The sequence below is a fragment of the Coccinella septempunctata genome, chromosome 2 (assembly GCF_907165205.1).
Source record: "Coccinella septempunctata chromosome 2, icCocSept1.1, whole genome shotgun sequence".
Classification (NCBI taxonomy): Eukaryota; Metazoa; Arthropoda; class Insecta; order Coleoptera; family Coccinellidae; genus Coccinella; species Coccinella septempunctata.
Window position 1 is genome coordinate 46,502,908 of NC_058190.1, and position 23,428 is coordinate 46,526,335.

The following is a 23,428-nucleotide window of genomic DNA, read 5'->3' on the forward strand; positions in this document are numbered from 1 at the left end:
TCCATATATTATTGCGTCTATGGTTGTGTATTGCCATCAATGCTCATCAATGTTTTCTGATCTCCATAGACTTGATAATATATTATTGAGTCTATGGTTGTTTATTGTCAGTTAATATTCGATCTTCCTTGGGCTGTTATTGTTGATGAAAGAGAAGGCATTGCTGATATATTTTATAGGTTCCTAAAGTCATCAATATGAAAAAGTTTACAGGTGGTAAATTTTCACTGCTTGCTTTTGAAAAATTCGACTCCATTTCCACAAGTTATAACAATCTGACAAGAACGTTTAAAACAATGTCAGAAACTGTCATCGGTTTCAGGAAGATATAATTCTGTATCTTGGAACATAAATACATAAATGCATTTATGTTCCAAGTTCTATATAATAATATCCTCTTGATCAGTTCCGATGTTGTCGAATTCACAAAAATTACTAGACTCTAGTAAAGGCATTCTACGTCACAAGCTCTCACAAATTTTTTTTCAAAGGCTATATTTTCTTTCCTACTGAATTTTGAGTGGAACCTTTTATGTGGTGACTAACCAATGGAAAATGGTTTCCAAAAATAATTTTTAATTTGTTTTTTGAGTTTTAGGAAAATACCCCATTGAGAGGAGAATATGTTGAATAATAAAATATTTTGACTTTGAAATTTTGTTAGGTTCTGTAGTAGGCTAAGAATTTTTCAATATATCCTTGTAGATATTGGCGGCAAACACTGACACGTTGACCAATTACATATAAGTATACTGACCGAAGATAGCTGCTTTGATATCAATTATTCTTGAAGATTACTTGATTATCTTTCGAGTAGTTTTCATCAACTTCTTCAGTCTTTCGTACTCTAGATCCAATTTTCCAAAACGTACGTTTGTCCATACAGAAAAAGACCATAAAAAAGTTACGAAAATTCATGTAATATTCAAAATAGAACATCCTTGTTGTAGATGAGAAAACAACCAACGATTAGTCGTGTCGTGAATCACAACCAATCTCCTGCCGATACTGTCAAGGTATCAATTCCAGGACTTGAATTAATAACTATTTACGCTACATTAACAAGGACGTTCCTTGCAAATTCGCGTTCCAGTAGAACAAGCATAAGGAAATCACGCTCGATTCTCAGAAATACTACTCCGTTCAATCAACAAATATGAAATACCCATATAAAGTTTGAATCCTGAGAAAATATTAACAACTCTCTCATAAATCATTTTTTCATTTCTATCTCAACCGATAATGTGATCAAACCACTAAAGAAGTTCTTGAGTTAGTGAACGATTATCCAATATATGATTTCCATCGAAAATAAACAAAACTTTGTAGATCAAAAAAGATTGACGAGTTATTTGAAAACGTCCTGTCTGGTAAATGAGGACTAATATGTTTTTTCAATGACTAATACTACACGGAGGTACTCGTAGACTAAAGATCCATATGTTCTGGCTAAAGGTGGGAACACACCAGAATATGTTTCTATGATTAATTTTACGCCAAAGAATTTTCTTCGTGGGGGTCAATGAATTAATGAAAATGGGAAATGAAGGAAACCTCGAGGATATTTGATCCATTTGTGAGATGAAGTGACGAAATCAGTTATTTCTAATCTGGCTGGCAGGCCGTTAAAAACCTCTTCTTGAAATTTTAAGGGAAGATGGTTTAGGATGTTATTTATAAATTTCAGTAGGTTTTGGGGCTATACATGCAGTTTCCTAATTATTTTCGAATTGGGTTGTGAATTTTAGGTAAATCTGACATATGCATTCAATTGCATTATTTTACATTCTTCTGCTTGTTTTCTATTTCAGATAAGATTTTCTGGTAACTTGGAGAAGACTTTCTGGATTTCTTTCGAGAAGAGTTTCATTTCTTACAATACACAGAGAAGAAGGGTTTTTTACTGGAGGTTTTCTGTACTCTCTATACAGCTTCTAAGCGAAGCTATAAATTTTGTTCGATACTCTTTACTCACTCTACAATATAACTAGTACAGGTGCAATATTTGGACGATATCGAGTTATTTTCATAAATATATTTCACAAATATTTCAAATAAGGTACGTCATAAATCATGTTTTTCATTTTCGCCTTTATGAATAACGTGTCCAACCACTCTTATGTTGGTAAACGCTAGACGGTGATCAAATATTTGATTTCTATCCAAAAACAGATATTAACGATTTTCTGTTTAAAAAGTCGGGAGGAATGTTTTTTTAATGACTAATTCTGCTCTGAAGTACTTGCACACTTCTTATATCTTCTAAGAAGTATACTGGTCGCAGAATATTTGGTGAATAATTCAAATCACTTTTACCAGACATATACGAATTCAAAATGAATATTTTCATGCGAATATGTATATTAGGGAAATTATATGAAAAAAAAAAAAAGAATTATAATTAGTTAGATATAAAATAATCCACTCTGTATTTCATATAGTCAAATATATTGAAAAGAAACGAAAAGCAAGTAATACTGAAAGTAATGGTTTAATAAACGGTAATAAAATTGATATATGTGCACAGTTCATTACATTCATTTGCAAGGTAATTTCACTCAAATCTCATGTCTTACTGTACAAATATTGATTGATGCATTAGGAGCTACAGGAAAGTTTTACTACCAGTACGAACTCATATAATTTCCGTTGAATTTATGCTGTATATTGTGATTGTGCTAGTGTTTGATGAAGCAATTCACTAGCATGGAAAGGATTATTTGAAGAAGTGATATATTTATTATTTTCTATACGATAGAACTAGATGAGCTAGAACCATGCATGATGAAAAGAGCATTTCAAATTCAAAGAGTCAGTACTTTCAAATATTTTCACTAATTTTTCACTCCTCAATTTTCCACACTCAAAATGAGTGATTCGAAAAACAGATCTGCGGACGACCACTTTCAGATGGTACCCATTAGCTGTACTTCAAAAAAGTTGGTCCCTATCACAAACATGAACCAAAATACTCTGATACTTAAAATAAAGAAGCCGGCGATAATAGGAAAACGATACATGCATCTCTGGGTGCATGGGAGTCAACGAACTCGTATTGTGTAAAGCACTTTCTGTTCTGTGTCAAGGATGTTCTATTTCTGTGTAAATAGTGGTATGATTGATCGTGCCGCTGCCGAAAAACAAACGAATACGTGTAAAAGTAGCGCCACCCTATTTTGTGATGAAAGCATGCTTTCAGTTCAACTTAAATTGATATAGGATGGTAATTGATACAATGTTAATTTAATAATTAACGCCGCTCTCTACTATTGTTGAAAACGGATGGAGTTATTGAAAAAAGTGTATGATAATGATCGTTAAGTCAATGCAAATGCATGCAGTTTCCACACATAAGCTTGTTCAAATTTTTTCCATGCTAAAAACAATTTGTTATCATTAATCAGTGTTCTGACTTCAACCATTCCTAACCTATAGGTTAGGTATACCAATATCACTCCCCAATATTGATTCTTATTTTATTTTTTCCAAACTAAAAAACGGTTGAAAAAGTAGGGTGACTCTTCAACAACGCAGCAAATGAAAATCAATGTTTCAACTATCAAAAGAAACTATTCCTGGATTTATAAATATTGCAAAACTTTGTAGATCAAAAAAGATTGACGAGTTATTTGAAAACGTCCTGTCTGGTAAATGAGGACTAATATGTTTTTCTAATGACTAATTCTATACGGAGGTACTCGTAGACTCTAGGTCCATCTGTTTTGGCTAAAGTGGGTACACACCGAAATATGTTTCTATGATTAATTTTACGCCAAAGAATTTTCTTCGTGGGGGTCAATGAATTAATGAAAATCAATGTTTCAACTATCAAAAGAAACTATTCCTGGATTTATAAATATAGCAATCCTAACAGCCAGTTTTAAGATCAAAGTCCTTTCAATTATAAAACCTTTACAGCCAGACCTATTTAAGAAATCCTCCAATTCGAAGCTTCCTTCAGTCTTTCTTTTCGATAGGACTAAACATTCAGATTTTAAGGAACTTTGAATTATGAAATTGTGTGTTGAAATCATGTCAATATTACCCAATTTTTTTCCCAAAAACTATCAACTCAAAAACCGCGAGATAAAAACAGGAACGTTGAAATTGAACTGTAATCAATTTCAGAACCAATTCGGATTACCGCAGTTTTTACAAGGTGATCTCTATTCGTAAGAGCTAGTCGTAGAAGGTACTATGATCACCGCAGCGATAATAGGAAATTGTTACCATAAATTATGACCGTAACCAAAGTAGCCTTTCCTTTTGTTCGAGTATGCAAATGTGAAAAACTCATAAAAACGCGATTACTGGTATCACATGAAAAATAATCTCAATTTCCTCTGTAAATAAAATCATTAAAGTATCGACTGAAAGAGATGATAGATTTATTGTTTTTCGATGGAAAACTAATGAGGAGTAAAAGTAGCATTTATCCATCTCAAACTGATTTCAGGGGTGACGATTTTTTTAACCATTTCGAAGATCCATTATCTGCCACGATGAACGAAGACGATGTTATCCGTGAATAACAAAGACGGTATAACGAAGGCCTTCATCTATTATTGGCTATCGAAGAAACGCTTTGTGTAAGCAAGTAATAAATTACAATCAAGACTACAGTCTGCAAGCCTATTCATCTGAGAGATCTGATATATGACTCACTCTTGTAGTTTGATCGATAATCTAGATTTTCCTATGATTTCAATTTTCATTTCTTATGAGTTTTTCCATGAACAAAATATTAAAACACACCTGCGTAAGGTAGAAAAACGAAAAGAACTTCAGGTAAGTTGACAAAATCAAAATTATTTGATTCCAAAAGTTCATCATATGAAACAAACCAAAGTAAAGGCATTAAACTCCCAGTTAAGTCAAAACGTCGAAATTTGCAGACATTTTTCGTACCTCACAAACCAACAGTTTTTCAAAAAATACGCATTGAACTTGATACAATTTTGTATGCATTATTCAGGCTCTTCCCAAGTTAGAACAGGGTCCTAAAGTTGAAAAACCTGACAGAGACACGTCACAGCATCCCTAAACAACCTGTAAAAGTTCCAATAATTTTTTCTAGGTAAAATATTCGCATCTACTGAACTATGAGTAGTGGGGTTTCCAGCACAATATTCCTAGACATCACGTCCGAAAATAACCGGTCCATTTAATCTCTAGAAAGTTTTTATTGCACGAAACTTCCGACTTATGAAAAGAGGTGTAAGCCTTAAGGAACTTCAAACTTCGCAATGAAAGACGCCTTGTCTTCAAGGTCAGTGTAATAAATATACGAATGAATGCGTTAAGATAAGACCTCTATTCTCATTAAAAGCCAAGCATTTTCAGGATCCCCCACGTGATACCGGGATTGTTTCAGTTCATTTACGACAGACATGCTGTTTGCTAATTCTCGGAAAACGAACGTGGACTTTGTTATCCGCCTCAGTCATGACTTATGTATACTATTCTTACTAGCGACACAGTCATAATAATTATAAGATGTAGGTGTGCGCCAACATTTCAAAGCAAAATCGTTCTCGAAATGGACCAAAACACCATGCATCCTGTCGAATCAAGCTTTATTCTAAAAAAACATAACTTTAAACTTTACAAGTGAAATTATCAACTATTAGGACTGTGACCAAAACGACGCTTGTCAAAACGACGATACATTTTCGAAAGAGACTTCTGAAAAGAGATCCAAGTCAGCATCCTCATCTCATCAATCATTCTCCGAGGGAGACAAGACAATTTCAACACAATTAAACCACCAGCACTCTTCCTTGACATAGTGAACAACGCGTATAGAAGACGGACAATCGGTTAAATTAAGTCTGTTTTCTATTATCAGCGCCGACGGGTAAACAGCAGAGTTAATATTGGAATTTGTTGATCGGTTTCGAGAGTGATCCAAGGTCCGTGTTGATCGTTCAGCTTCCGTTGTCCACACCTTTGAATTCGCGGAAACAGGCTTCGGACTATGTGTCTTAGCGGAGAAAACTTCGGGTAAACGAACTCTGCAAAGAGTCCTCGAAGATGTTGGAATTGACTGGCATCTATTCTTCCGCCTCTTGAACGTCACAGTAGTCATATCATAACAACGTATCAAGCTATAATAACAAATCATCTCTAATATCTCGGCTCCCGAGCAAAATAAAAAAAAAACGCAAAAAGAGGTAAGCTTTGGTTGGTAGGGGACATTTCTTACGGTTGGTTCAAATCTTTTGTAATCTTAAATGGGGAGGGGGTTGAGGAGTTAGGTACTCCTTGTTTTAAACATAATTCCATTGCCTTTTCAAAAATGCCATACACTTGACCTTTTTTAATACTTCCGAGGGTGTAAGGCAAACGTTAGGTTTGTAAGTAACCAAAAATTCTCATTACTTTCAGGGAATTTACAAATTTCTTTTAGTGATCAAGTCAGAGGTTCATTACCGGAAAAGAAGCAATATTAATCCATTCACCGTTCAGACCTCGCTACAGACAGAGTACAACTAAACTAAACAGTTGTATTCTGGTTCAGGCTCCTCCACAATACAGGATGTCTGTAAACAAATGCGAAGAACTTGGGAGATGATTCCTCGATGAAAATCAGCAAGGGTAATTCCTACAAATTTTTATCGAAATTGACCTCCCTTTCAAGATACAACCTTTGGAAGGCCATGACGAGTTGACAGTTTTTAATTTTTTTAAGGGTTCTAGAAACACTGAGTCATAAAACTATAGGTACATAATATGAAGAACTTGTGGATATTACTCAGAATTCTTTTTCGATCCTTTTAATTTATTATTGTCATAGACAGACAATATCTTAGGATATTTCATTCTATGGAACACTTATACGATGAAATGGAATGTACAGTGATCATAACAGTAAGTTTTTATTTATTCGGAGAAAAGTATCGACTGTATCGAAATTTTGCAAGATACTTTTTTTTCTCCAGAATTGAATGGGAAACCATAACAGAATTTTATTTTTCGAAAATCTATCCCACGAAAACAACTTTTGAAGAAAAATCATAAGAGGTTGTCATTTTCCACCCCTAATAATAAAGTTATGAGATGTAAAAAAATTGTGAGTAACATCTACTTAGTGCTTGATAATATGTATAGTTCTATAACTCTGTGTTCTTTAGAACCCGTAAAAAAAATTAAAAACTGTCAACTCGCCATCGCTTTCCAAAGGCTGTATCTTGGAAGGGACGTCGATTTCGAAAAAAAATTATAGGAACTACCCCTGCTTATTTTTATCGAGGAATCATCTCCTCCAAGTCCTTCGCTTTTGTTTACAGACACCCTGTATAGACAGATGTAAAGCCTATTCGAGAATTATTCTCCAAGCTCCCAGTTTCTCAAGCATTGGGTATTAGATGACAAAAAAAGAAACAAAATATTATTTAAATAAGGTCTACCTTGCGCATGTATTAAAAAATTCTAACCAATTAGAAACTGAACATGGAACAACGTCTTTGTTTGACTCTACTCTGCTTTACCGATTTCTGATACTAAAATTCGTCGACAAAAACCAAACACCTCCTAAAAGATATCCTACAACACTTCCAAAGTTTTTTTCGATTAGTGAAATTCCGTTGGAAGTTAGTGAATGAAAAAACCAAGTATACATTCAAAACAAGAAAAAACATACCATTTCTTCAACTGCTCTCCACCCAAATGGGCATATTTCTTCGGCCTTTGCACCCCCACAAAATCAGGAACAACCCCATATTCCGACCCATCACAAAAATCGAAACGGGAGATTTCACCACCAGCGAAAAAAACTTCCTGGCCGAACGAAAAATTTCCGTAGCTGTTGTTCGCATCTCCTATCGGCAAAAAAGGATATCCACCAGTGGCGTAGTCGGAGCAAAGGTAATACCCGTTCTCGTCGAAGGAAACATCTTTCTTCATCAATTTGTCCAACTCTTTCAGTGCGTACATTTCATCGATGTAAGAATCCGGACAATACGCCATTCCAGCCTGATTGATCTCCCACATTCCGGATAAAAACTCTTCGAAAGAGACACGGTAAGTTACGCATACACGACAGAGATGTTTCGCGAAAAGCGAAAAGTATATTTTCTATTCGCGGTCTTATTCGCGGTTCGTCAATTCCATACACACTGAAAGAAGCCTCCGGATGATGGACAATATGTTGATTTTTGAGCATACGTCACTGATCAGGTCGAAATGCGAAAGAACTAGAAATCGGTATGGACGATAACCAAGAGATTCACTAAACGAGGCAATACGATGGTCATTACGAACAAATTTAGTTATCGTACTTATTTGGAAGAATCCGAACAATTCCTATACACGATTTTCTAGTCTGCGACGATACTAAGAAGAATCCCGGACTTTTTCAACGTTTGAAGATACAGATTTCGAATCTGAACCAGTTCGCCTTATCAGTAGATTTCGAATTGTGGAAAATTCTCCTAAACCAGCTGTAATCAACCGTTCGGGTTCCTAATAAATAAACCTTTGGAATCAAGCATAAAAAAAATTATAACTCCCGAAATTTTCACCGGTCAAGTTTCAAGACACATAGGTAAGGACTTCAAAAAACGATAAAAGAATCCGTTCGGCCTTCTTCCTGGAAAATTGTTGAAGGAAACTCGATGAGATTTGGTACAAAATACAAGCACCTATAATCCTCCATTGAGGATGGGAAACATTGAAATTGAAAAAAAGGCACTCTGAAAACTGTGAGTATTATCACAAAAGTTTTCATGCACTGTGAAATTCACGAGTATTGTCACAAAAGTTTTCATGCACTGTGAGAATCACGAGTATGCATCATCACAAAATTTTTCATGTGTAAACTTATCAATATTCATTTCCCAAATACAAAGAAAACCAAATACTCCAAGTCATTCCTTCAATTCCAAAGGGAAAATAAGGATAAAATAAGGGCTTTCGAATATACGCAAAACGGGGACCGCAGCCTAAAAGTGTAGCCGAGCATATGTATATTAAAAAAGGCTCGTAGTTTGCCAATGAAAGATTGGCTTTAGAAAACCGTGTCGTTCTAATCTGTCAAATGTTAAACCTAGGGGAGAGTTCCTTTGAACTGGACAGCCGATGAACCGGACGCTACAGTTTTCTACTACACTCGATAGCAATTTAGCATCCCTTACGTAAATCCCATTTTCTCAACATCGATCGAGATCTCTTGTAAAATGGCTGACCCTGTGGCTCGCGCCTTGTTGCGAAAATGGGATTTACGTAAAGGATGCCAAATCACCATCGAGTGTTTTAAAAAACTGTAGCGTCCGGTTCATGGGCCGTCCAATTCAAAGGAACTCTCCCCTATAAGTTACCGGGACAAATGCATTTCTTAATCTGAGTAATGATTTCGAAGACATTTTCTTGTTAGACAAGACAAAAACAGCGCATTTCCCTTCTGATAGACCACCACTGAGCTAACATGTTACATGTAGGTATCACAAATATAAATTGTCCGAGAAATTGTCGCTTTGTGCGACTAATACCATACGCAATGAATCGCTAGGAAAATTCTATCGATATTTCCATATGGAGTTGATCTTAAACCAGATTTTAGATTTTATCCTCCTTTTGAAAAAGAAAAAAGGGGGATCAAAATATATTGACTGACTAACGATTTTGGATCACATGTCGATGATATTCTGGGTAATTTGAATTGGGAAAATAAATCATTCAACCAATTATGTACACTTCAAAGATCAAAATGAAAAGTGTACGATTAATTTGCCTGGGATGAGATTTTTTATTAGTTGCTTTCATTGGCTGAACATGCACACGCATGAAAACAAATAGCCTATTTTCGAAATATCGAAATAGACACTTGGTTTTGGACTTGAGCCAAAGAAAAATGGGATGAATGTAAAAAATGTCGATAAATCGCTGAATGTCGAATCAAAAGATTTCCACAAACGATCTTGTAAGATAATTTGTGTACGCTATTCACTACTAAATGTATGCAGCAAAAACTGACTGATTGGTTCTACAACATTCGATACGATATACAATGGTTCAAATGATCAATAACTTGAATGAAGGAATCAAATCTTTGATAGACTCTCAGAGAAGCTTGGAACTGAAGATAGAAGTTGAAGTTTTGTTGATAATACATCGCGTAGCGTTATGGGTAAAAGATTTCACTTTGCAATTTGTATTAACAAAATCATCTTTGAGTCAAATGTCCTTACTAGTTTATAACCTTATGAAGGTCAAAAAGAGAATGAACTTGTTTCGATATATAAATTCATTTTTCCGACAATTTCTTCCCATTCTGTTCATAGACATGTTTATACTGTTTATATATGAGGGTTTCAGTAATAGCTTATTCATTTTATTGGAGGTCAATTTGATTATATTAGTTTCTTTTATTCCTGCCGGAAAATACTTTTTTGTTTCTGAACTTTCACTGATTTTGATGAAAATTTTTAATTCAAAAGTGTCTGTTGAAATTAATTTATTTATACTTATCAGGGGCATATTTAGATCATTTTGATTGGTTTGAGCTTTGGGAGAAAATTTATTTATTTTCTCCATAAAAATGGCAAAAATGATATACAAAGTTGAGGAAAAGGAAAAATTTTGACAACACCATCATACTAAGGCAATATCAAGAGGAACATTTGAAGATAAGTTTTCCATGCCAGAAATTTATCAAAATGTCAAAAGTGCACAATATGAAGCGAAAGTAGGTTAAAATAAAACATTGGTTGCTAGTTAATATGCTGTGGAAGATCTGTAAACAAACTGATTGATCAATTGTGAAATGGCTTTCAACAGTGAAAAATTCAACAAATAGTATAGTGTTATGTTATTTCCGAAGTAAATCAATCAAAATGTTTCATAAAATAACAAAAATTTGATAATTTCTTCAAGGAACTGATGAAATATTTCGAAACTAACCTGCGTTTATCCTTTACTGCTCCTTTCTGTTTAGTATCCATTTTTGAAATTTGTTGGGGTGTTCTTATTAGACACTGCTAAGGAAGAACACAAAAAAGAAAACCAAAATGCACTAAGACATATAATAATAATTGAATTGAATTCAATCACAATCACAATCTAAACACCATGAACTGACGTGAACGATTAGCAATAAAAATAAATTCACTACGCTCTGACAACCATTTCTGCCAACATAAGGACAGCAAGGATTTGAAAAATGTAATTCTAATTCTATAGTAATTTTCGAGAGAAGAAAACATGAATATGCTAGAAAATAAGGTATTTGAAAATTGATAGTTGAAATATTCGCAATATGAACATCAAAATGAGAATTCCATTTACTTTATTCAGAAGTAGTTCAAAAATTCGTAGGGCCGTTTCGACAGACAGTCATTTTCACCGGTAAAATTTAAAATTAGGTTATATTTAACTGTCAATCTGCTTCGATTCAAAACTTATGTTGTAATTCGAATGTGAAACAATAATCTTAAATAATGGATAGAAGTTTTCAAAATACCTCACTAACAAAGAGCCCTCTACTTACGCAAAGCCCCTTCAATCGAACAGGGAAAAGAGGAGTTGCACCTTCACCATTTAGAAAATCTTCCCGCTGGAGTGTATCCGGCAAATCGACCCAGTCCGTTCAAGTCGTATTCAAAACACACCATAATTCAGTAGAAAGATTTGGACAACCCTTGCCAGTACTAATCACCGAAACTTTAACCTTCGCTGATCGAAAAACAGTGGTCTCTGCAGCAATTTCCGAATATGGTTATGCTTGGGTTGTTTGCGGAAGAAGATTGTTGATTTGGCAATACAGGCAGAATGTTCAAGGCCTGTCTGGTACACCACAACGAAAACATGCAATTTCAAACTTATGTTTTGAGTTACAGTTGCCCCAAAGCGACTTGTCACATAGAGCTGAATTAGTTGCTGTGTTCTTAACTAGTGGCTCACATGCCCCTTCATGCATAGCGGTTTCACCAGAAGGATTAATTAGATATTGGCCATCAGTTTCACATGAAGATGTATCTATAGAGCAAACTATAGACCTTCAAGGACAAGAATGTGATAGTCTAACTGAGGTGGAAGGTCTTGGTTGTATTTTGGCAACTACTACTTGTTCTATTGTTCTTGTTCAACCTCAACTAATAGGAGGAAGACACACTTTAAACTGTCACTCACTGAAAGCTCCAACTGGTTGGCTAGGTGGTATAAGCAAAAAAATGTCCTCTTTCATCTTTGGACCAATATCTTCAGAACATTCAGCAGAAACTCGATTAGTGAGGGTACATAGCATCTCAAATCAAAATGGTAGTTGGACAGTCTTCATATTAGCTGGCCACTCTTTACAAAAGTGGAAAATCTCTCCCAGTGAACCCGAACAACTCATTTATATGGTGGAATTAAATAAATTAGTAAGAGATCATTATCGAAGTGCTATGGGTGAAAATTGTGTTGGTGAATTAGATACATGGATCCTAGATTTACAACATGACAAAGATAATTTGATTCTTTTGACTGCAGCAGTAAATATGCCATATTCTCCACAAATTCATTATGCTCTTATAAGCATTCCAATTAGTAATTCCCAGCCCAATATAATTCCAAAAGAATTTAAAGTTTTGAAGATAATGGAAGTTTACAGAGAAGATAATCCTAGTGAAACATTGTCTTACAAATTCCTTTGGTGTAATAATTGCATATATTTATTCAATCAGAAGAAAATAATTGTATTGAAGTCTCCTGAAGAACAGGATGTTTTGGAGTTCAACAGCCCTCAAGATTTGATTTTAGGAGGATCGGTATGTGTTAACACCCCTATCTTTTTCTTGAAGAATAATGGTTTAGTGTCGGTAATTGGAAGTGATATGAGTTCAGATTTGAATTTGAGTATGGCAAATGCATCTTTGGAACAGTCTATGAACGAAACAACAGGTGTTAACAATCTCTCTGTTTATCATCTAGATCCAATGGAAATATACAACGCATATACAGATACATTAGGACAGATGAAAGCAGCTTTTATTTTCCATATAAAAAACCAGATAAGTGCATGTCAAGATATTGTAAATGAACTGTTTCCGTCAGAGGCTGAAATGAATCCTTCTATAGATTCTGTGCTAGACAAAGTGGTTATTTCACTATGTAGAGACATAATAAATGATAAACCTGCTTGTGATCCAAGATGGACAAATGATGTGAATCCAGGTATTGGAAGTTCTTATTCCATGCAGATTTCAACACAACTCCAAGATAAACATAAAGCACTTAATTTGTTTTGCAAGTTTCTCCGAGAAACAAATTTGTGGAATCGGCTAGGTGCTCACACATATCGAGATGGTACCCTTGCAACTGTTTATATTTTAGGCGAATTTTCTGAGAAAGTTGTGGCTGCTATACAGTTGAGAACCCTACCAACTGATCAGATATTGGAAAAAGCTATTGATAAAGCAGTTGAGGGTGTAGAGATAGATTCTGAATTTGGCTTGACAAATCAGGATGTTTTCTATAGTAATGTTAATAGCATTCATAAAGGAATTCAAGAATTAGTAAATGGTTGCAGTGATATCGTTCATTCAGATATGAATCCTGGTGAAATTTCGTCAACGATTTGCAAAACTAACACTATTGTTTTGAATGTTCTGAAAGAAGTTTTGCAATATAGGAAAAACAATTCTGAAATTTTCGCACCACAGGAAGCTGCCTTATCCCTTGCTCCCGATTATTTGTTTTGGACTAGTGCAAATGGATCTGAAGGGCTTGCAGACTCTCTTTGGGACCAACATAATTTTACTTACAATTATGCAATGAAGTATACAAGTAATAGGCAGCTTAGACATGATCTGAGTAAGCAACTTGTATCTCTAATAGATATTATATTGGATGGTAGAAAAAACCATGTCCACAGTATAAGAAACACCCACCGCAGAGATCTCAGCTACAAACAATACTGCCTCGACAGGTACAAGTTGATTCTTCCCTTAATTGAAGAAAAAGAGTGGGAGAGCGCGACTCAACTGGCGGAGAAATTCCTCGATTTCGATTGTTTAATACGCATTTGTGAATTGACAGACAACCAACAGCGTTTAGACGAGTACATGAACAGATTCCAAAATGAAGGATTCACTGAACATGTTTATAATTGGTATTTGAAAGAAAATAAACAAGCCAAATTGATCGAAAGGTGTAGAAAATTGAACACGAGAAATGCACAAAAATTGGCTGGATTCCTAGGCCAACATCCTTCTTTATTGTGGATGCAACAGATTTTTGAGAAACAGTTTGCTCTAGCTTCGTTAACGTTATCTAACTTATCAGAGAAAGAAACTGATTCGTTAACAAAACAGAAAACAATGTACAGCTTAGCAAAGTTAGCTAAATTGGCTGCTCCAATCGCAAGAGATACAGACAGTTTCTTGGAAAAGGTGAATGGTCATCTAGAACTTATATCCTACCAAGAAGATATTCCAGATTATGTATTACAAAATTTTGGTTACAATACTGCAGACCCACAAGTACTGTCGCCAAAAGAAATTATCAACCTTTATATTTGTACAGAATATGCTGATTCTTCCGAGTTAGAATTTAAGAAAGCTCTTGATGTCTTGAAGTACATAGATTCTACAGAAGAAAGGGAAGAGATGTATCTGAGAATATGGCGTCATGCTCTATTGAAGGATAGTTGGCAGTACAGTAATTTGGACTCCCCAATGGATATTTTGCAGAATACCTTAATTTTCAAAACTGTTGATATAGCCATTTCTATGGGCACTGATGCTGATCTGCTGATACCTCCTGTCGAAATATTATTAGATGATGAATCAGTCGATCACTTGAGAGAAAACAAGGCATGCGTTTATTTATTGAAAGCAGGATATGAACATATTCAAAGAATTTTGTCCTGTTGACTTTTAAAAAATTATTTGTCCAATGTAAAATATGCAGTAAATCTTTTTTAATTTTGAATGAGTTCTTTATTGTATAATCCATTTTCAATGAGAATTCAAAACACATTTTTAAACTTTCAATGTTCAATTTGGTAGAGTTCATATGAATATTGTTTCCTCATCAAAAATATTTTTCCTGTCAGATCTTCAGCTTCAACCTATTTTTTTTTTATTGTGATTAATCAGATGTCAGCTGAAATACAATGATAGCTGAATTCACAGAAAGTACTTCAACTTAACAGAAGGTTTATTAATTACAAGTTACAGTCATTATAAACCTTGGAAACAAACAAGTTATACATTTCTTGAGACTGAACTACTCTTTACACCTGTACTAATGATAGTAGAACTTATAAAATATCAATTAACAAAACAATTCACAATGTTAATTAATATTTTTTCTAGAAAAATAGCCTATGCTGGATTCTTAATTTCAGTTTTAGATGATGCACTCTCACTTTCTACTTTGGTAGTGGACCCTTTACTTTCATTTGGTGCAGTTAAATTTCCCTTTGGTTCATCCAGACCAGTAAAATCATCGTCATCTGCAATATCCTTATTATATAATGTAGGATATTGTTGCATACATGTCTGCATTGTTTTGAATTTTTCGTAGCAATCACTTCCTGTAAACATTTCATGAAAAATGAACTATATTGCATCTTCACAAATATTTTACAACACGTTATTTTTGGAATATGGTCAATTGAAGTAGAACACAAATTAAATTTCAAATCAATAACAATTTTATTAGAAACATAAAAAATCCAAATAGAAAATAAAACAACTGAAAAAAAAGCGTAAAATGATAATCCGGATATCCTTTAACTGAAGGAGGTAAGATTACCTTTTGGATCTGCTTCTGAATAATGAAAACAACTAAATGCATTCCTGAATTCGTAACCACATGGACCTGTTGCCATTCCACCCAAGCAAGGACAATTCCAATTGATATCACCATTCGGGAGTATCAAGCCAGGTTGTGGATCAGGTTCTGGAAGCTTAATTGTACTAGGGACCTTATGATCTTCTTCTGTGGCAAATATAACTTTATCTTTTCCGAACTCTTTGCAAATCGACATTTTAGTGTTCGTAGTTCCTACTATCGTGAGATATGCTTAACAACAATGGACTAACTTTATGGACAGTATAATAACAAGGTCGGCCCTGCCAAGATCCACAAAACGTCAAACTTGCATGAATTTTCACGTATAAATGCTCTGGCACTCGAAGTATAGCATTAAGGTTTCTTGGGTTATACTTTAGTATGTCGATATCAGCATTACATGCATATTCTCCAAAAATTGTCCGGACGCTCCTGATGATATTTTCTTTGAAGAAAGCTGGTGTTATGTGAGGGATCTCGTCCTTTTCGAAATTCCTGTAAGCCGACATGTTTTAGGTTATTAGAACTCCAATGAAATATATACTAACAATGAAATGTGCATATAATAATACATAGTCTTGGGATCCGCACAAAATTCAGGAGATAATGTATTATAACCAAAGTAATTTAATAACTCGCCTCTAAAGAGAATTCCTCAAAAATTACAATTTCCACCAGTTCGTTCAGTCTAACCTCTTTTTAGACAGTCAGATCAGAGCACAGACATAGATGTTTTTCCTCTTGACAATCTGATAGCGATTGAATGGATTAGTTTGAGTTCTTGCAATCTGATTGCAATGTATTGTTAACAAGGAGCGAAATGAGGTTCTTTTTTCATATTGAAATGTATTAGATTCAAAAATGAATATTCACTCATTTCGTAGTGTTGTAGTTTATGGATAGGTGTCGCTACTTGGGTGGAAGTCGCTGGTCTCTTTAAATTTAAAACTTCCTTTAGTAAGAGTGACGGAGACTTTAAATTTGAAGACTATTAGATTATGAAACTGACCGATAATCAAAAGTTAATCTAGGATAATATGCTTCTTTTGCTCACTACTGACCTATCTCTGATTTTTGTGAAAGAAAATGAGCAGAGAAAAGACTAATCCTCACGAAAGTCCTTGCCATTTGTGATCGTAGCAGTAATCGATAAAATCCAGATGTGCCGCAGTGCTCCTCCAAAATTCCTCGATGAAAAGCCGAATAAAGACGCCCTCAAGAACCCCATCCGGAAACTTTCGGTAATCTCTGAGACAGCAAACTTTCATCCCAATACTCCCATCCCGCGATATGAACTAAGTTGCGATAGTTATGAACTTCCATTTTTCAAAGCAGGAGACACGAGGACGTGAACTGAAAGGGAATCAATAAAAGACGTTGGAGCTGGGGAAATCCTGCATTTTCCCCAATTCGAAATTGACTTATTATTCCGATCGATATTGTGAGGTACTTTGTTGAGTGTGGGTAGAGTTAGGAAAGTTTCTATTTTCGTTTTCCGAGCTACTGTGAAAGAAAGATTACATATTCACAAAATTATACAAAAATGGTATCCTATTCAGCAATATTTGAGAGGGTTTGTAATTGTAATATAGCTGTACATCCTCACATGTCCACATAAGGATGCAGTATTACAGTTGCCAGTACATTTCCAGCCTCTTCGATCCCAAACTTGCTCCAACCAACGTTAAAGGATAAAAGAAACATTAAAGAACAGCCACCTAAACTCTGAAACTGAGGAATACCTCTCAACATTCCAGATTCCAACTAAATTGCTACAATCCAAAGGAAAACTTCACCCAAGTCTGATAGATACGTTTGCAAGTTCGACGAACCGGCTGAAACCATTCCAATAAGCGTCTTTGGATGACGGAAATAAGCTTTGTTCTTTCCATCGAGATCGCGAGCGGAGAGTGCAGCATGTCACGAAACGGCATACACGCCATCCCATTCCTTTCGTAATATAAACATGGCGTAATGCAGTTCGTGACGCGAAGGAGAATCACAATTATTGTTATTTTATTAACCTCTGAACAGCTGTGTCCTGTACGTCATTAAACGCCCAATGCATGGCGTTGCGGAGATGGTAATTGAGGGGTTGGGACCGATATTTTCGGAGCTTTCCAAACGAATTTTTAAATTGCGTTCTTACCCGGCCGGTGCTATTATTAGGGTGCATGGAAAATAAGGTATGCCTCACCTCAAATGAAGGGCTACATGCATTCACATACTTATAAGAAGTGTCAGCTCCCGAGTCCTTGACTCAGTAATTTTTTTTTTCGATAATCTACGAAATGAAGAGGAATTTCTTCGTGAGTACTTATAAAGAGTCGTGTTTTAGTTGGGACAATCTGTTCATAATAAGCTGGAATTTACAAGGACAAATCCACTCTATTTCCACAATTTGTATCCATCTCACATCATTGTGACAGCCTGCAATCTGAGAAATTCATTTGATACTACGTACATTGTTGTATTTATCTTCATGCTCGGCTAATTTCATTAGATCCGGTACTGGCACCAGTTGGGCGCAGCGCCCACATCAATTTCCACTGAACATCGGTTGAATTATGACTTTCTTCCCATATTCAAATAGGGGAGTCGCCAATCCTAACGTTTTTCATTCGTCTACACGTCTCACGACCATGTAAGCTGTGTCATTAGGAAAAATGCCTAATTAAGTGTTTGACAAATGTCCCACCAGTCATTAGGCGGACATTACCAATGTATGTGTCGGCCAGCAGCGGAAAAAAAACTGCCGTGTCCCCATAACTTCGGTAATGTTCGTCTATTATCTCGTTTAAAGTTTAATTGCCAGTCCGAGTCCCCCTTTTTATTCCAGAAGCGAAGAGACATCCGGCCTTTAATTATCTAGATAGTTGCATTCCGAAATGTCAGTTCCCTTTATCCGACATCTACTCCAACGTATAAGGAAGTTGACAATGTTTCTCTCTAATGATTTTCCGAATCCACTATCTTGTGCAGATATACAGATTTTGTTCTCGCTAGGTGGTTGACCTGCCACGTTGAATATCGATGCTGGCGATCCTTCCTCGGATGTTTCAAGAGAGCGGTCTAGTTTTTACCCGAAACTCCAAGTAGATAATTACCTTTTTCAATTATTATAAACCTTTGGTATCAGTCATGGAAAGAATATATCGTAATAGTTGGTGAGCCGACGTTGTTACATCGGGATTTACTTGAGCATCGTGGAGACCTTGTGGATTTTGAAGATCAGATGGTTGAAAGAAAAAAAGGTTGATGTATGCACTTTCAGCGGTGTGGGGAAAGCGTCTGCTGGTTCTCAAAGACGTAAAAAAAATCAAGGTGTACATAGTCGAGCGTGTCAGATTAAGATACTGTAGGTATATGCCCTACGTGTCTCTGATAATAAATTCATGTTAGTCTAACAGTTTGCGTAGTGGGGCTGGACGTACAGAAGAGTTGAAAATGGCGTGTTAGATTTTTAGATGATATGTTAATTAGACCCAAAGGAAGCTACTTTTCAAGGGACTGACAATTCGGACGTGACGCAAGGTCACAGCGTTCCTTTGAAAATGCAGAAAAAAAATTGTTACTTGTACATACTCGAGCGTGTCAGATTTTCATACAGCTGGTTAATCTTGGTGTTGCATATGTGTTGACCCATTAATCTGACAATAATCAGGAAATCAGGGGAGGTTTTCTCAATTTGACAGTTTGAAGACGTTGAAGATGATAATTTTTTTTTTAAATATCTCCCTTCCTGAACCTCCAATCGTTTCTGTATTCATTATGAAAGTTGTGATTAATAAAATTCTATACAACTTTTGTCTGAAGCAATTTCACATACTCTTAACCGTTTTCGAGTAAGAGGGCGATATGGGAGAGGTGCTTAGCCACGAAAGGCCAAGGTCAATGTGGAAACCCAATTTAATGTATATTCAAATATCTCGAAAACGTTCAAACATAGAAAAAATTGCTTTAGACGAAAATTGTAGAAAATGTTATGCCCTACAACTTTTATAATGAATGTGAAAACAATTTGAAGTCCAGGAAAGGAGATAAAAAAAAAAACTGATTTTTGTGACCTCTATGGCCAATTTTTATTGTTTTGGCTTGCAGAAACTGTCAGATTATATTTTTTCCGTTATTCTTGAATTATTAGCTTCAATATGAGAAAAAAGCCACAACGCTCGAGAATGTACACGTTACGTTGTTTTTTTGCAAGTTTGGCGCCCTCCCACACATTTTCATCACGCTTAAATTGTCAGATTAAGAGAATATACTTTTCAACATGTAATTAACCAAATATATCTTAATTTGACACGCTCGAATATGTACAATGATCGTTTTTTTTAATATTCTGACAGGCTGTCCTAGACAATTCCCCCTATATACAGATCTAATTTTTGGTAGAGGTACTCTACAGGGTCCAAGGTACACGCTCAAGTAAATCCCGAATTCACTTCTTGGGCTCCCCAACTATCAGCATAAATGTACGGCTTAAATTCAAAGGTAGGATAGATACATTCAGTAGCTTCATAATTAGCACTACGTAGAATGCTACCAAATTAGCCTTGTACTGGTGCAACGAGCAGAAATTTAAAATCCTTATCAATTGATAAACCTTAATTAGACTCAGGTAGTTGGCTCCGCTCCATTCGCCATTCCAAATTCTGCTTAGTAACGCATTCAAATAGAGGGGAAACTCTAGACCAAGATCTGATAAGTCTATGAGAGCCTCTTCAAATGAGAAAGCGGCATCTGGTATATGGATAGGTAAGGACCACCCTTAATTTCCGTTTATTATGCCTTGGAAGTTGAACCCCTTTTTACGTCGAGTAATCAGACATTGTATTCTTTTACTACCCCCGCCGGTGGTTGTTAAGAGTTATTTTAGGCACGGACCCCTCTTCACGAATATACTGCCCATAAAATTCTGCTTGTCGTCGATCTCTGGAACATATTTTGTGTAGTTTATCGCCGAATAGGGGTTGGCTGAAAGTTCGCTTTCAACTTTATATTCCGTTGCTTAAGTATCATACAAATTGGGGTTTATTGGGGTTTATAGTCGGAGTTTCGGCGGAAAATTGGGGATTTCTGCGAATTAACTGAGGGAGGACAAAAATTATTCGAATGTAAAAAGATTATATTTCGTCCTCCGTAATTGGGAAGTAAAATGACGTAGGGCACATATCTAAACGGGGCCGTTATTTTGTAGTCAGTAGTAAAAAACTCTTTCAAGCTCCTTATTTTAAAAGTGTTGAAAAAATGTCGTTAATCATAATCTTCGTGAGATAATCATAATGACTTATGATCACAGGACTAGATAGCATTTTCATTGAGATTTCCTACAGGAAGGATGGACTTTTCTCGTGGGATCAAAAATACTGGTTGCGAAAGAGAATCTTGTCCTTCAGTAGACATTCGTCATCGATTAGTGGTGTCATTTGATGAAATAAAACCTAAGAAAGATATCATGAATATCACGCAGCTTGAAAATCTTCTTGGATTGTTAAATCGATTGAATCAATGTCAACTTCCATGACTCACGGCATAATCAATGTAAATTTTGGTCTCTTATTGGAACAAAACCTTCACTTTTGTATCATTGACTAATTGGTCGACTTGTGTTCACTCTTTTATTGGAATCTCAAGCAGCTTGTGAAACATCGAAAATTTTCCCGAATTTCACAGCGTCTCAGTTGTTGAATTCGAATACACAGGAAGCTTTTTCAATGGTGGGGCTTTTTTTACATATTGTAGAAGTCATCAAAATAAGTCATTTCACCAAAAAATGTCCATATACCATTCACTTTTACTTTAGCAGTCGGTTGGCCATGGAAATTTGACACATTTCACTCTGTATAGTACGAAAATGTGGGGTTATGAAGCTTGTCACAACATTTTTGGGTTTTAAATCGACCCCTTGCTGTCCGTTCTACGTAAAAGTTTCTGTTATTACTTATTTTATCACAATGTCGAATTTCTTCGGAAAATATGTGACGAACATAATTGAAGTTTATACAAACTGATTGAAGGCATACCAAATCCAGTTATTTGCATGGAAAATACAAGAGATCAGTATAATATCATAATATGCACTAGCTTGAGGAGAGTTAATGTTCATTATTTTCTTTGGCTAAAGTTTGAATACGTTACATCAGTTGTAGATTTCAAAAATATTAACCCGAAGATGAAATGCATGTGATGCAAAGGAATTAAAGGAAGTTTCAAGTCAAGATGAACTTCACCTTTGACCAAAAATTTCACATGAATAAACAATTAACAAGACAACTGGCGCGTATTTGTGGATGTTCATCGTAATACATTGATATAATAATTAGGTATTTATTGATACCTTAAGACATTTACAATGTATAGGACAAGTCAAATGAAAAATAGGAAAATCAAATTTCGGGAACTTATTCTACGATGACATTTATCGAAAATCCTGCAGTAAACTTTTCACATTAATTCACTCAAACATAAAATTCCCAAATGTCACCACTTTTTTGGGTCTCCCAATAGAAGGAAATTCTTTATTATCCTCTTCATTCACAATCCATCTGATTGTGGAAATATTCAGCTGAAATTGCTGAAGTCGTTTAGATTCAGATGAAACATTATTTAAATTTTCTTACATTGAATATATTCGCTACCGTCTGACGTATTATGGATTTTAGAATATCAGGGTATAACTTTTTGAATGAGCGGACCTGAATTCTGAATAGCACTTCCTGAAACCCTGTCTCTTTTTTAATCACTTTCGGCATTTTCGTAATAAAAATTGATATTAGTTGTGGCAACGGCGTTATGACATTAACGATATTTCATGAGTGCCAAACTTACTCCGTTCTAGTTACAAAAAATTATTTCATGGCCAACCGACTGCTAAAATAAATGTGAATGGAGTATATTTCAGTAATTATTTTTATTTATTTTTTCAACGTTGTCATTTTGAAAGTTTTTTATGGGTGATTTTTGGCGAAACGCTTTATTTTGACCAGTTCTACCTTCTGTTAGAAATAAGCCTCAGCTTTAAATACACCCGGGGTCGTAACAAATATGAAAAATGTATGAAAGCACGCCGCAAATTGCACGAACTGACGTAAAATGAGAAGGGAAATCGCATTAAACGCGATAGTATTGAGCGGGTTTAGCTGTAATCGGATCCGAAACGGATAATCGGAAATCTTATGAGCTAGATACTCTTCATCCCTACCGTTCGATGTTACTCTAAACCTGGAACTATTCCAGTCTTAATGGAACAACGCATCACGCTAGAAGAATTATTCGGAGCGCCTATCATATCAACGTCAAAAGTCAAAAGTAAACCTTGGGATTTCTCGCTAAGCTTCCCACGAGGATGCTATCGCATTTCCTTCTGCTGCTGCTACGAAACCGTCCGCACAAACGGAAACGTCTGTTTGGTTGAGATACCATGCTTATGACATAATAATTGGTAGTTTCTGGGATACTTCACCGAATTAATTAATCCGAAATTTGGGACACGCAAGAGATGGCTTGCGAAGTGTTGGAAACAATGTAGCCTTGGTTAATACTGCAGGCATGTTCGGATTTTTCCATGCAGAAATGATGGATGGTTCCAGTTTTCCCGTTCCGAAACGTTTGCGAACGTTCCATGAAGTTGGGAGTTTTTTTACCGAAT

At 35.5% G+C, this 23,428-nt stretch overlaps 4 protein-coding genes across 4 annotated transcripts in view; 1 reads left to right on the forward strand and 3 right to left on the reverse strand.

Annotated features, from left to right (window-relative positions):
• Positions 1-11,093, reverse strand: part of LOC123308307 (hypoxia-inducible factor 1-alpha) — a 79,995-nt gene extending 68,902 nt beyond the window's left edge. Inside the window, exon 1 of the mRNA XM_044890912.1 lies at positions 10,900-11,093. Coding sequence (XP_044746847.1) covers positions 10,900-10,940 — 41 coding nt within the window. The 5' untranslated portion in view covers positions 10,941-11,093. The remainder of the gene's footprint in view (positions 1-10,899) is intronic.
• A 261-nt stretch (positions 11,094-11,354) lies between these two features.
• On the forward strand, positions 11,355-14,910 carry LOC123308020 (nuclear pore complex protein Nup133). Its single transcript, XM_044890539.1, has one exon. The coding sequence runs from the start codon at positions 11,436-11,438 to the stop codon at positions 14,850-14,852; it is 3,417 nt and encodes a 1,138-aa protein (XP_044746474.1). The 5' UTR covers positions 11,355-11,435; the 3' UTR covers positions 14,853-14,910.
• A 210-nt stretch (positions 14,911-15,120) lies between these two features.
• On the reverse strand, positions 15,121-15,973 carry LOC123308024 (mitochondrial intermembrane space import and assembly protein 40-A). The gene is made up of 2 exons (XM_044890542.1): positions 15,739-15,973; positions 15,121-15,517 (listed from the first exon to the last, which is right to left on the reverse strand). The coding sequence occupies exons 1-2, from the start codon at positions 15,971-15,973 to the stop codon at positions 15,306-15,308; spliced, it is 447 nt and encodes a 148-aa protein (XP_044746477.1). The 3' UTR covers positions 15,121-15,305.
• A 1-nt stretch (position 15,974) lies between these two features.
• LOC123308025 (ribonuclease P protein subunit p14-like) lies at positions 15,975-16,484 on the reverse strand. Its single transcript, XM_044890543.1, has 2 exons — positions 16,326-16,484; positions 15,975-16,272 (listed from the first exon to the last, which is right to left on the reverse strand). The coding sequence occupies exons 1-2, from the start codon at positions 16,349-16,351 to the stop codon at positions 15,975-15,977; spliced, it is 324 nt and encodes a 107-aa protein (XP_044746478.1). The 5' UTR covers positions 16,352-16,484.
• Between the last annotated feature and the right edge of the window lie 6,944 nt (positions 16,485-23,428).